The 14,057-nt window shown below is 41.3% G+C and overlaps 1 protein-coding gene and 1 long non-coding RNA gene across 2 annotated transcripts in view; one reads left to right on the forward strand and one right to left on the reverse strand.

The window, feature by feature from the left end:
* LOC103280972 (uncharacterized) overlaps positions 1-14,057 on the forward strand; it is a 214,086-nt gene that overhangs the window by 154,445 nt on the left and 45,584 nt on the right. The gene's annotated exons all lie outside the window — the stretch shown is intronic.
* sema6d (semaphorin 6D) overlaps positions 4,704-14,057 on the reverse strand; it is a 580,684-nt gene continuing 571,330 nt past the window's right edge. Inside the window, exon 18 of the mRNA XM_062963613.1 lies at positions 4,704-4,774. Within this exon, the coding sequence (XP_062819683.1) occupies positions 4,719-4,774 (56 nt within the window). The 3' untranslated portion in view covers positions 4,704-4,718. The remainder of the gene's footprint in view (positions 4,775-14,057) is intronic.

Genomic DNA, 14,057 nt, shown 5'->3' on the forward strand with positions numbered 1-14,057 from the left:
TCACAAATGGGACACTGAAGAAGGAGACAGAAGGCCTGATCCTTGCAGCCCAGGAGCAAGACATCGGAACAAAGGCAATTAAGGCCAAGATCGAAAAATCAGCTGATGACCCAAAATGCAGACTGTGCAAGGAAACCGACGTTAAGTCCAGTCATGTCTGACTCTGGGGGTTGGTGCTCATCTCCATTTCTAAGCCGAAGAGCCGGCGTTGTCCGTAGACACCTCCAAGGTCATGTGGCCGGCATGACTGCATGGAGCGCCGTTACCTTCCCGCTGGAGCGGTACCTATTGATCTACTCACATTGGCATGTTTTCGAACTGCTAGGTTAGCAGGAGCTGGAGCTAACGGCGGCCGCTCACGCCGCTCCCGGGGTTTGAACCTGGGACCGTTTGGTCTCCAGCTCAGTGCTTTAACGCACTTCGCCACCGGGGCTCCTATGGGATTTGTAGTTTGCTTCAAACTATATATTTTAAAAAAGCTTTTGTAAAAAGCAGCTTCATTGTTGAGGGATTTGGCCTCATCTACACTGCAGTTTAAAACTGCATTATAGGGTCAGTGTAGACTCATATCATGCAGGTTAACTGCATTGTGGTGGAGTCTTTGCTACCTGAATTGCATGTTGGAGAAAGCATCGTATATGAACACTAGCTGTGCCCGGCCACGCGTTGCTGTGGCTAGGACTTAATTTTTCTTTTCTTTTTGTTGTATCAACCTAGAGGCGTGGATGAGAGGTTGTGCTGTCAATTTTCGAGGTTGTGGGGCGTTTAGTTTAGTTGTTTTGTCCGGTGCCGTGATTCCATTACCCTTTTATATATATATAGATGTCTAAGGCCTCTTCCCACTGGCCTCAATAATATTTGTGACTTCTGATGCACAGAAACACACAGCAACCCCATCGGCGTCTTGTGAAATATATTCTGTATATATTTCACGAACATTGCAGCTTGGAACATTAATGTTATTTCTCTCTAGATTTTACTTCCCAGCCCTGGCTTACTCCATTTATTATGTGTGTTTTAAAATCTAAACTGGGGTAACCGAGAGATAGCGAGCGAGAAAGAGACACTTGTGAGCCGTATTTCCAGTAACAACCCGAGTCCCACACACTGGGATGAGAATGGAAACACACCAGCCTTTGAAAACTGTGTAGCCCAAGTTCAGCTTCTCCTGATAGACCACGATGGGAGAGGGAAGTTGATGACATGTCTGCTGGAGATTTTCTTCTGTTCGCTCAGCCAAAGACAAATGAACATGCAAATAAAGGGAACTTGTCTAGTTCAAATGAAGACTCTATTAATGGAGCCTTTTATTCTCGGTGGAGTTTTTTTCCTAGAGAGAAAAAAATACTAGACAATGTTAGATTCTTGTGGATTCAGCTGTATTTGCTGGTCACTTTTATCTCTTTGTGTGCCGGTGCGCTTCTAATGATATACAAGAGCGAGTGATCTCCCCTGTAATTAATAACGAGACTTACGTTTCACTTGATCCATTTAGACGGGGTTTTCCTTTTCTTTACAGCATCATGCTTATTTAATCTTGCTATAGGTATTTCTTTAGATCCCCCCCCCCCACTTCTCCTGCCCCCATAAATGTCAATTTAAGGACAATAAGGGTTCACTCTCTACTCTTTGCAAAAAAAATATTCTCAATTGAGTGTTGCGAACATAACAAAAATTACTTTAATCAGTAAATTGATATGGAATGTTAGAACTTTTGCAAAAAGTGACTTATTTGAGTGGGAACATGCTTAACTTTTATAACTGTTTATAGTTTCCACTCCTCCCAACATTGCTCTTGACCCTCTAAGGCAGGGGTCCCCAAACTATGGCCCGGGGGCCACATGCGGCCCATAGAAGCCATTTATCTGGCCCCCAATGCGGCAGTGGCTCCCTCCTCCTCCACCAAGGAAGGCACGTGCAGCACCTCCTCCCTCGCCTGGTGCACGCCTTCCAAAGCTTTGCTTGTTTATAATGGTATTTTAATTATTATTTATTTAATTATTAATTATTAAGAGGTACTTTGCTAGTGCTTTTGGTGCAAAAAGGCAGGAGGGGGTTGGACTAAATGGCCCAAGAGATCTCTTCCAACCCTCTTTATTATTATTATTATTATTATTATTATTATTATTATTGACAGATGGACACAGTACAACACAGCAAACGAGATATATATGCTAGATTTTGTATCACAAAATCACAAGTCGAACACTTCCCAAGCATTTAGGACTGTGTGATATGTTGTTGTTATTAACAACATTGAAGCTGGGTGGCCATCTGTTAGGGGTGCTTTGCTTGTGCTTTTAGTGCATAAAGCTAGAAGGGGATTGGACTAAATGGCCCAAGGGGTCTCTTCCAACCATTATTATTATTATTATTATTATTATTATTATTATTATTATTATTATTATTGACAGAAGGACACAGTATAGCACAGCAAACGAGATATATATGCTAGATTTTGTATCACAAAATCACAAGTTGAACACTTCCCAAGCATTTAGGACTGTGTGATATGTTGTTGTTGTTGTTGTTGTTGTTGTTGTTGTTAACAACATTGAGGCTGGGTAGCCATCTGTTAGGGGTGCTTTGCTTGTGCTTTTAGTGCACAAAGGTAGAAGGGGATTGGACTAAATGGCCCAAGGGGTCTCTTCCAACCCTTATTATTATTATTATTATTATTATTATTATTATTATTGACAGAAGGACACAGTATAGCACAGCAAACGAGATATATATGCTAGATTTTGTATCACAAAATCACAAGTTGAACACTTCCCAAGCATTTAGGACTGTGTGATATGTTGTTGTTATTGTTGTTGTTGTTGTTGTTGTTGTTGTTGTTGTTGTTGTTAACAACATTGAGGCTGGGTAGCCATCTGTTAGGGGTGCTTTGCTTGTGCTTTTAGTGCACAAAGGTAGAAGGGGATTGGACTAAATGGCCCAAGGGGTCTCTTCCAACCCTTATTATTATTATTATTATTATTATTATTATTATTATTATTATTGACAGAAGGACACAGTATAGCACAGCAAACAAGATATATATGCTAGATTTTGTATCACAAAATCACAAGTTGAACACTTCCCAAGCATTTAGGACTGTGTGATATGTTGTTGTTGTTGTTGTTGTTGTTGTTGTTGTTGTTGTTGTTGTTAACAACATTGAGGCTGGGTGGCCACCTGTTAGGGGTGCTTTGCTTGTGCTTTTAGTGCACAAAGGTAGAAGGGGGTTGGACTAAATGGCCCAAGGGGTCTCTTCCAACCCTCTTTATTATTTTTATTATAATTATGATTATTATTAACATTAAGACTGTATTTGTTCCCATTTTGTTTTTTTACTTCAAAATATGATATGTGCAGTGTGCATGGGAATTTGTTCATAGTTTTAAAAAAAATGATAGTCTGGCCCTCCAACGGTCTGAGGGACCATGAACTGGCCCCCTGTTTAAAAAGTTTGGGGACCCCTGCTCTAAGGACCAGGACAGCACATTGCCGCTAAATTAGGTCAGTTTACTCAGTTTAGCCTTTTTGAGCGTGTGTTAGAAAGAGCTGTAAATTTACCGTGCTTTAATATTTTATTGAACTGTTGGATGTGTTGTCCAGAAGGTTACTTTCACAGACACGCAATCCATGAAAACTAGATCTGTGCAAGGCCCTTCGAAAGAAGAGGAACTAGGTCATCTTTCTCAGTTGAAATGGCAGATGTATTTGAGGGATGTGCCACTTAAGGTTGCATATGAGAAGACAAAAAAGTGAATATCTGCCGGAAAAAAAGCCTCATGTGAGATTTCCAAAGTTTGAGTCCCAGCTCCGCTTTATTTCTCTTCCCGTTTTCCCTTTCGGCCTTTTCGTATCCCGTTGCTGCAAATGCAAAAACAGTTGGCATTAGACATGTGCACAAAATCCGTTTCTTTCGTGTCTTTCGTTTCTTCGGAAGCACAAAACGGGAAGCTCCCTCCCCACATGAAAATCTGCTCGACACGAAAGAGTAGAGACATATAATCCAGTTCAAAGCAGATAATGTGGATTATCTGGATTGATAATCTAGATCCTGTGGCAGTGTACAAGGGGCATGTGAAAAGTCATATGCTTCATAGCAATGCACAACTTAAAACGCTTTGATTTCTGCCATAACCTTTCATTCCGGTTTGATAAAATGCCAATGGAATTACAGGGAGCAAGTTTCAGGTTGGGGACTACAGTGTGTGTGTGTTTGATCATGGCTTTGCATGGATTTTCATATCCAACCCTTCTATCACCCTCCTTTATGCAAAATCAGTGATCTGAGCCCAGGCGTTTCTGTGCCAGACAACTTGTTTGATTACGGTTTTAGCATTCAGGTTGTCACAATGAGCCTTTGAGTTTAAAATCCCATTAAGAGGAATGGAGGATGTTCATACCCCAGGGCTATTGATTCAACCAAGGCAGCAGCCTGTTGCATTTCTTCTTTTTAAAAACATAATGAAAGTTATATTTTGGGTGCGCCAAGAGACCTATGGGTTTTTGGCGTTTGTTTTTTCTTCCCCGGCCTGCCCCGAAGAGAAACGTTTTATGTTTTCAGAGAACATAGTGAAGTTTGCACAAAGGACCCCAGATTGGCAGTGCGGAGAATTTTGAGGAGCTGCCAGTGAGTATTTTTGAACAGCGAGAGATCAAAAATGAAGCTTTCGCCACCTGGGTTCAATTCCTAGCATGGGTCAAATCTACAGGTGTTTGGTTCACTCCAGCTTTCCAAACTGTCCTCGCTCCCCAAGGGTCACTTTCCGCCTACGTCCTGTAAAGAGAGAGGGAAGAAGGAAACATAATGCTGCTACACAACCCGTTCTAACCCTCACAATAGGTATTAAATCTTGGGCTTTTCCCTTTTCATCTCCAAGTCTATTCTGCTCGTTAAAGAAAATAGAAAGAAAAAGCATGAATGATTTCATCCTATTCCTCCTCTTCCACTTTGCTACACTTCATTTTTTTTCCCCATTGCTGCCTTCCTTTGAAATCTGACAAATTCTCATGACTATCTCCTGCTGTTCTTGTTTGCCTAGATTGGGACACCTCTGACAATAATAATAATAATAATAATAATAATAATAATAATAATAATAATAATAATAATAATTGACCGACTCTATCTGCCTAGAAGATCAGGGGGCAGAGGACTCTTACAAGTAAAACAAGCAGTCAAAGAAGAAGAACATGCCCTGGCAGAATATGTAAAGCAAAGTGAAGAACCTGCTTTGATTGAAGTCAAAAATCAGAAACTCCTCAAAACACAACAGACAAAAAACCAGTACAAGAAAACCGCACTACAAACTAGAGCTGACAGCTGGCACAACAAAACACTGTATGGAAAGTGCCTTGACAAAATTGAAGGAAAAGCTGATAAGGAGAAGACCTGGCTCTGGCTCACGAATGGGACCCTGAAGAAGGAGACAGAAGGCCTGATCCTTGCAGCCCAGGAACAAGCCATCAGAACAAATGTGATTAAGGCCAAGATCGAAAAATCAGCTGATGACCCAAAATGCAGACTGTGCAAGGAAACCGACGAAACCATTGATCATCTCCTCAGCTGCTGTAAGAAAATTGCACAGACAGACTACAAACAGAGGCACAACTATGTGGCCCAAATGATTCATTGGAACTTATGCCTCAAGTACCACCACCCAGCAGTAAAGAACTGGTGGGATCACAAACCTGCAAAAGTATTGGAAAATGAACATGCAAAGATACTGTGGGACTTCCGAATCCGGACTGACAAAGTTCTGGAACACAACACACCAGACATCACAGTTGTGGAAAAGAAAAAGGTTTGGATCATTGATGTTGCCATCCCAGGTGACAGTCGCATTGACGAAAAACAACAGGAAAAACTCAGCCACCATCAGGACCTCAAGACTGAACTTCAAAGACTCTGGCAGAAACCAGTGCAGGAGGTCCCGGTGGTGATGGGCACACTGGGTGCCATGCCAAAAGATCTCAGCCGGCATTTGGAAACAATAGACATTGACAAAATTATGATCTGCCAACTGCAAAAGGCCACCCTGCTGGGATCTGCACGCATCATCCAAAAATACATCACACAGTCCTAGACACTTGGGAAGTGTTCGACTTGTGATTTTGTGATACGAAATCCAGCATATCTATCTTTTTTACTATGTCATAAAATAATAATAATAATAATAATAATAATAATAATAATAATAATAATAATAATAATAATCTTCATTTGGACCCCACCCTATCTCCCCATGAGGACAGACTACAAGCAGACAGACTACAAGCAGAGGCATAACACCATTGCTCAGATGATTCATTGGAACTTGTGCCACATATATCATCTGCCTGCGACAAAGAACAAGCTGGAAAAAGTTACAGAGAATGAACATGCCAAGCTACTCTGGGACTTCCGAATTCAGACAGACAGAGTGTTGGAGCACAATACTCCTGACTTCACGATCGTGTTAAAAAACAAAGTATGGATTGTCAATGTTGCAATCCCAGGTTACAGCAGGATTGAAGAGAAACAACTAGAAAAGCTGGCACGATATGAGGATTTAAAGATCGAATTGCAACGACTGTGGCACAAGCCAGTCAATGTGGTCCCAGTGGTGATGAGCACACTGGGTGCAGTGCCTAAAGGTCTTGGCCTGCATTATCCAGTCATGTCTGACTCTGGGGGTTGATGCTCATCTCCATTTCTAAGCTGAAGAGGCGGCGTTATCTGTAGACACCTCCAAGGTCATGTAGCCGGCATGACTGCATGGAGCGCCATTACCTTCCCGCCGGAGCGGTACCTATTGATCTACTCACATTGGCATGTTTTTTGAACTGCTCGGTTGGCAGAAGCTGGAGCTAACAGCGGCCGCTCATGCCACTCCCGGGGTTTGAACCTGGGACCTTTCGGTCTGCAAGTTCAGCAGCTCAGCGCTTTAACACACTTTGCCACCGAGGCTCCTAATTCACTGCTTATAAAGTTGAAATATTCTCCATTTGCAGTTATTTTTTAAGATTCGTGCGATTGTAACGTGTTGCCATTATGAAATATACTCCTTTGGAATTGGGTCTATCATTTTGAAACACCCTGGCATAAAAGTTATGCATTGTTTTTTGCCCCTTAAAAAACTTTCCGTATCCTTTCTCTTTGTAAGACTAAAACGGAAGGGTTCGTGACTTTATCGATAGCACGCCATGGCAGTTCTTTGAGCATTTTGTCTCTTGCCACAACTCCATCCGAACTGGAGGCTTTATAATAGGTTTTGTTTTCTGTCCTGCTAGGTCTTGTTTTCTATAAAGGTTGCTTTCCCAAGCTTGATCAAACTACTGCCATTTCAGGAAATGCTGATACAATTTCTACCCATTTGTCCCTGACAAAGGAGTCTTTTCAGAAGTGAGTTGGCTTCCTTTTTTTGTTCAGAGCCCTGGTAAACACAATTAGCCTCATTAACCCGGGTCTCTGTTTCACAACAGAAAATTAGCCTACAATCATCGAGTGGCTGGGAAAAGGCTCCTGCAATTAGTCCTCGGCAGTCTGCAATGAGAAATCCATTCTGTGGTTGCATTCTGCTAGATATTAGCAAGCATATGACTCCAATCAAGGGCTAAATTGAAAGAAGGAGACACTCAACAACCCAAAACAAAGGGCCTGTCTACTAGTGGAAATCCCTTTGGATAAATTCTTGCCCCCAACCAACATTGAGAGCATGTTTCGATAGCTGGAAAGCAGGACACGTGTGGTCAAGCAACAGTCAAGATGGCAAGTAAGGAGAGACTGCTGCTGTTTGCTTTTGCCTTGTCTATTGGTAAGGGCAAGATTCCACTTTGTCTTGTCTTATTTATTATTTTATTTACAGTACTAGCTGTGCCCAGCCACGCATTGCTGTGGCGAAGTATGGTGATATGGGAAATAAAGTATTGAGGAATTGGTGGTAGTGTCTACACTGCCATATACAGTAGAGTCTCACTTATCCAACACTCACGTATCCAACATTCTGGATTATCCAACGCATTTTTGCAGTCAATGTTTTCAATATATCGTGATATTTTGGTGCTAAATTCATAAATACAGTAATTACTACATAGCATTTCTGCGTATTGAACTACTTTTTCTGCCAAATTTGTTGTCTAACATGATGTTTTGGTGCTTCATTTGTAAAATCATAACCTAATTTGATGTTTAATAGGCTTTTCCTTAATGCCTCCTTATTATCCAACATATTTGCTTATCCAACATTCTGCCGGCCCGTTTATGTTGGATAAGTGAGACTCTACTGTAATCCAGTTCAAATTTGATAATCTGTATTTTATAGGCAGTGTGGAAGAGGCCTAAGTGAGGGCTATCTCTGCCTGTCCCCTGGGCTGAGTGGGTTGCTAGGAGACCAAGTGGGCGGAGCTTAGACTTCTAACTGGTAGCAATTGGATAAAAACAATTCTTCCTCTCCCTCTAATTAGGACTTTATTTTTCTTTTCTTTTTGTTGTATGAACGTAGAGGTGTGGATGAGGGGTTGTGCTGTCAATTTTCGAGGCTGTGGGGTATTTAGGTTTGTTGTTTTGTCCGGTGCCGCGATTCCATCACTCTTTTATATATATAGATTTATATTCCACCCTTCTCACTCTGAAGGGGACTCAGGGTGGATCACAATGTACACATACAAGGCAAACATTCAATGCCATATAAACATAGCGACAGAGACAGACACAGTGCCAATTTAACCTTCTCCAGCTTCCAGCTTCCTGAGGGGATGCTCGATTCTGGCCACAGGGGGCGCAGCTGCTTCATCATCCACTGTGATGCCGACTTCCTCATTCCAAACATTGCTGGATGATTTTTATGGTGTCGTAAATTAGTTAAATTAGTGTCGTAAACCCTAACTCCTGCCAGCCTAGCAGTTCGAAAACATGCAAATGTGAGTAGATCAATAGGTACCGCTCCAGCGGGAAGGTAACGGTGCTCCATGCAGTCATGCCAGCCACATGACGTTGGAGGTGTCTACGGACAACGCCGGCTCTTTGGCTTAGAAATGGAGATGAGCACCAACCCCAGAGTCAGACATGACTGGACTTAACGTCAGGGGAAACCTTTACCTTTACCTTTAAATTAGTTAAATTAGCCTCCCCACATAGTGGTACCTAAATTTCCTACTTGATAGATGAAACTATCTTCCGGGTTGCTTAGGTCAAGAAGGAGCAGGGCTATTTTTTATTTTAATGGTCAGGTGCTCACTTCACCATGGGCTGGCCTCGAACTCATGACCTCTTGTCAGAGTGATTTATTGCAGCTGGCTAATAACCAAGAAAGTTGATTAACATTCATCATACTGTGAATGTAACAGTTTGATTGGCTTTTGTAACCATTTATCTGAAATTTATATTAGGTTATTGTGTATAAAACAATGTTTAATTATATTTAATACATTGTTATTCATTCCATGTAGTGGACACTTGTTAGTTCAAGTCCTTGGGAACCCATTTTTTCTTATACCGTGTTTCCCCAAAAATAAGACAGTGTCTTATATTAATTTTTGCTCCCAAAGATGCTCTAGGTCTTATTTTCAGGGGATGTCTTATTTTTCCATGAAGAAAAATTCACATTTATTGTTGAACAAAAAAATGAACATTTATTATATACTGTACAGTAATTGTCATCACAAACCAGCATAACCAGACAAACTGTGAATCCTATCAAGAATTTCTTGTTACTACCACTATTTCCATGTACAACTATCTATGGTACATACATTTACCGATCCTGCATGCTCTGGTGTTCTGTTCGGCGGGCATGCTTCCAAACAAAAACTTTGCTAGGTCTTACTTTTGGGGGAGGCCTTATATTTAGCAATTCATCAAAACCTCTACTAGGTCTTATTTTCTGGGGATGTCTTATTTTAGGGGAAACGTAGTGCTAACCAGCCTGCGCCACAGCCCAACCCTGTCTTCTCCTTTGTTGAGTCAATTGAATACTTTTGCAATTTGGACTTGGTTTGGAGCTATTGGAGTAAGATGAGATCAAAGAGATAATAAACTGATAGACTGGGATGTTGTGCATTTCCTGGACTGTATGGCCATGTTCCAGAAGCATTCTCTCCTGATGTTTTGCCGACATCTAGGGCAGGCATCCTCACAATCTCTGAGGATGCCTGCCATAGATGTGGGCAAAGCATCAGGAGAGAATGCTTCTGGAACATGGCCACACAGCCCGGAAAATGCGCCACAACCCAGTGATTCCGGCCATAAATGCCTTCAACAACACAATCCGGATAAGAATAAAAAAAAAGTGGGAAGGCTACACTAGAATTGCTGCAGGATATATGAGAACTTATTTAATTTTCCATCCATTGGGAGAAGATCTGTCAAACTATTGACCCTCAGTTGTGCTGATGTAACAGCAGTAAAATGGGTGTTTGGGTGACAACATCAGACAAAGGAAAAGCCAAAGATTTCGAAGAACATTTTGCTCATCACTCGATCATTTCGTTTTAGGAAAGCCACATCTCGGTCTCCGCTGATCTGCCCATCTGATGTGAAGTGAAACGCACTGGTTCCATCCCAGTGACCAAACTGCAAATGAGACTTTTCCTTGACTTAATAAGTCAAGGAAGGAAGTTCATTGGGTCCAATTCCTCTGTTTAATCCAAAGCACTAAAGTAAGTGAAGACTAATTTTATTTATTAGATGCCTTGAGCACTTAGGATAGAGACGGAGCGGAGTTAGTGGAATGAATATTACATGCTCATTTCAGAGTAGGAAAAACTCGCAAGGCTCCATGGAAGAGCGAAGTGTCAAAACGCTGCCGTGCCCATCCATGCGGAAGGCACCCTGTGTGCAAAATGATAGTTCTACGAATGTCAACCAATCAAGTCGTCTAATTGGCAGAACTATTTAAGTGCCTCAACTTGGAGATGGCTGATTTTTAACCGTTTGCTTACTGCCGCTGATTTCTCTGCAGCAGTAAATATAAATACTGTAGTAGGGCTGTGCAAAACTTTGCTTGTAACTTAAGATTCAAAACACTGACATATGACTTTCGGAGGAGTTATGTAAGTCTCGTAAATGTCTCTAGGTCTCCGTCGCGGGTGCCGCTTCTTCCCCAAAAGGGCCCTGAGGTGGAAGATGAGGCCAGGCAAATCAGATAGGTAAAGATAAAGGTTTTCCCCTGATGTTAAGTCTAGTTGTGTCCTGCCCTGGGGGTTGGTGCTCATCCCCATTTCCAAGCTGAAGAGCCGGCGCTGTCCATAGACACCTTCAAGGTCATGTGGCCGGCATGACTGCATGGAGTGTCGTTACCTTCCTGCCAGAGTGGTACCTATTGGTCTACTCACATTTACATGTTTTTGAACTGCTAGGTTGGCAGAAGCTGGGGCTAACAGCAGGAGCTCAACCCGCTCCCCGGATTCGAACATCCAACCTTTTGGTCAGCGAGGTTTAATCTGCTGTGCCACCGGGGGCTCCCAGGTGGTTAGAAGAACTTGCTAAAATAGCTAGTTAACTTGGACAAAAGCATTGGAGGAGTGGGGTGCACCTACATAGAAAAATCAATGCAGTTTATTTTTTTATTAATTTAACAATCAAAATGTATAAGTTTACATTTTCCTCATTTTACAATATCTTAAATGTATCATGTTGTATACAATCCGACAGTAAAAAAAAAATCAAGAACATCTTTAAACATATTTCTTATCAGTTTTTTAACTTTTCTATTACAACTTTACTACATATCTCCTACTACACACCTTTTATCTACTTATAATGTTTTATTATTAATATTATTATTAATTTATATTTCAAAATAAATTAATGCAGTTTAATACCACTTTAACTGATGCAGCTCAATACTATGGAATCCTGGGCGTTGTAATTTTACATGGTCTTCTCTGCCAACATATGCTGGTGCCTCTCCAAAGTACAAATCACAGGATATCATAGCACTGAGCCATGGCAATTAAACTGTGTTAATTCTACAGTATAGATACCCCCCCAGAAACCTATCATCATGGCTTTTTTTTCGTGTCAGGAGCAACCGTAGTTGCTTCTGGAGTGAGAGAATTGGCCGTCTGCAAGGATGTTGCCCAGGGGATGCCCGGATGTTTTGATGTTTTTACCATCCTTGTGGGAGGCTTCTCTCATGTCCCCGCATGGAGCTGGAGCTGAAAGAGGGAGCTCATCCGCGCTCTCCCCGGGTGGGATTCGAACCTGGCAGCCTTCAGGTCAGCAACCCAACCTTCAAGGCTTTTATCCCCTAGGCCACTGGAGGCTCCTCATCATCATGGATTTCAGGGATGGATGGGATGTTAAGCTGAGATTTAATGTGCACTATCTCCAAGCCATTTGGACTTTAGTCTTCCTTAGCATTATAGAGATCTTTGTGATGGGTTAAACTTTATGCCTGTTGAACTTGCTGTCTAGAGAGTCAAAGGCATAGTCGATGTGTAACATTATCTCCCCTCTTCTGCATCTCCGAAGCCCTTTTTTCATTAAACTTTGAACCGGTTAGCCCTCCAGATGCAAAATGCTTTCAATCAGAGCCCTGTTTGGTTATTGAATGCCCTTCCCAGCATCAGGTAAAGACATTTTATTTAGCAATTTACTTGATGCTAAAAGGGGATTAGACAAATTTGATGGAGCACAAGGCTGTCAGACACTTGGTGAGTGATGACTATACATTATCTGGAGTGTCAAGCACAGCATGACTCAACACTAGTTGCTAAGGAATATTAGTGGGAAAGCTCGTGGGCTTCCCATTGACATCTACCTAGTTGTCTATTTTAGCAACTAATCCACAACTCAATATTCTGAATTACATACTACGAAGCTTGTGTGTGTTCAATCCCCCCTTTTCTGTCTCCTCCTTCCTTTTTGCTTGTTTGCACTTTTATTCCTAATCCTTAACGTCTTAAATATAGAACCAAAGCCTTGCTTTGAATGGCTTATGCCTGACAGCAGCAGAATGTGAGAAAGGGACATTTTTAGCATTAATTTTCAGCGTGTTGTTCAGTCTGGATAATTATAAACACCGAAAGGTCACCTTGTCTGATAGCAGCAAACGCAGATCACCAGCTGAGAGGGACTTTGTTATAAACAAAATGGCAATCAGAGAGGTAAACATCTCCATTTTGACTTCCTTGTCGTTTCCTTCCCCTAAGACGTGAAAATATATCGATTCTTTTATTATAGCCATGTTTTCGGTGCGGAATGAACACCAGATAGCACCACGGGGAGCTGTATGGGAATCAGAGTGCTGTTTTTTAAAGTACGGTCCTGTTGAGTCTCCCTCCGCCCGAACAGAGGAGATCTAATTACTTTCTAGCCAGAAGCATTGTGTTGCACAGCACTGGCTCTATTATTGAAAATATTCAGCCGCATTTTCTCCGTAATAGACAACAAACAAGCAGGACAGAGACAGATTAAACATATTCCTTGTCAAAAGTGTTGCCGATAAGGATCTTGCAACAAGAGAAAAAGGACTCGCGTAGAAACAAAGTCTCCAAAGTTTGCAAGTTGTACCCTGTTTCCCTGAAAATAAGACATCCCCAGAAAATAAGACCTAGTAGAGGTTTTGCTGAATTGCTAAATATAAGCCCTCCCTCGAAAGTAAGACCTAGTAAAGTTTTTGTTTAGAAGCATGCAGGATCGGTAAATGTACATACCATAGATTGTTGTACATGGAAATAAAAGTAACAAGAAATAATAATATTATTATAATAACTTTATTCTTGTATCTCACCTTCATCTCCCAGAAGAGACTCAGGGCAGCTTACACAGGGACAAGCCCAACAACAACATAAATTTACATACAAACAGAAATTTAAAACAGTAATTTTAAAACAGTATAGCAATAAAATATAATATAGAAATTCTTGAAAGGATTCACAGTTTGGTCATGCTGTTTTGTGATGACAACTACTGTACAGTACATAATACATTTTCATTTTTTAAAAATTCAACCATAAATGTGAATTCGTCTTTGTGGAAAAATAAGACATCCCCTGAAAATAAGACCTAGCGCATCTTTGGGAGCAAAAATTAATATAAAACACTGTCTTATTTTCGGGGAAACAGGGTAGCTAAG

This window comes from Anolis carolinensis, unplaced genomic scaffold, assembly GCF_035594765.1.
Source record: "Anolis carolinensis isolate JA03-04 unplaced genomic scaffold, rAnoCar3.1.pri scaffold_11, whole genome shotgun sequence".
In the NCBI taxonomy this organism is placed as follows: domain Eukaryota; kingdom Metazoa; phylum Chordata; class Lepidosauria; order Squamata; family Dactyloidae; genus Anolis; species Anolis carolinensis.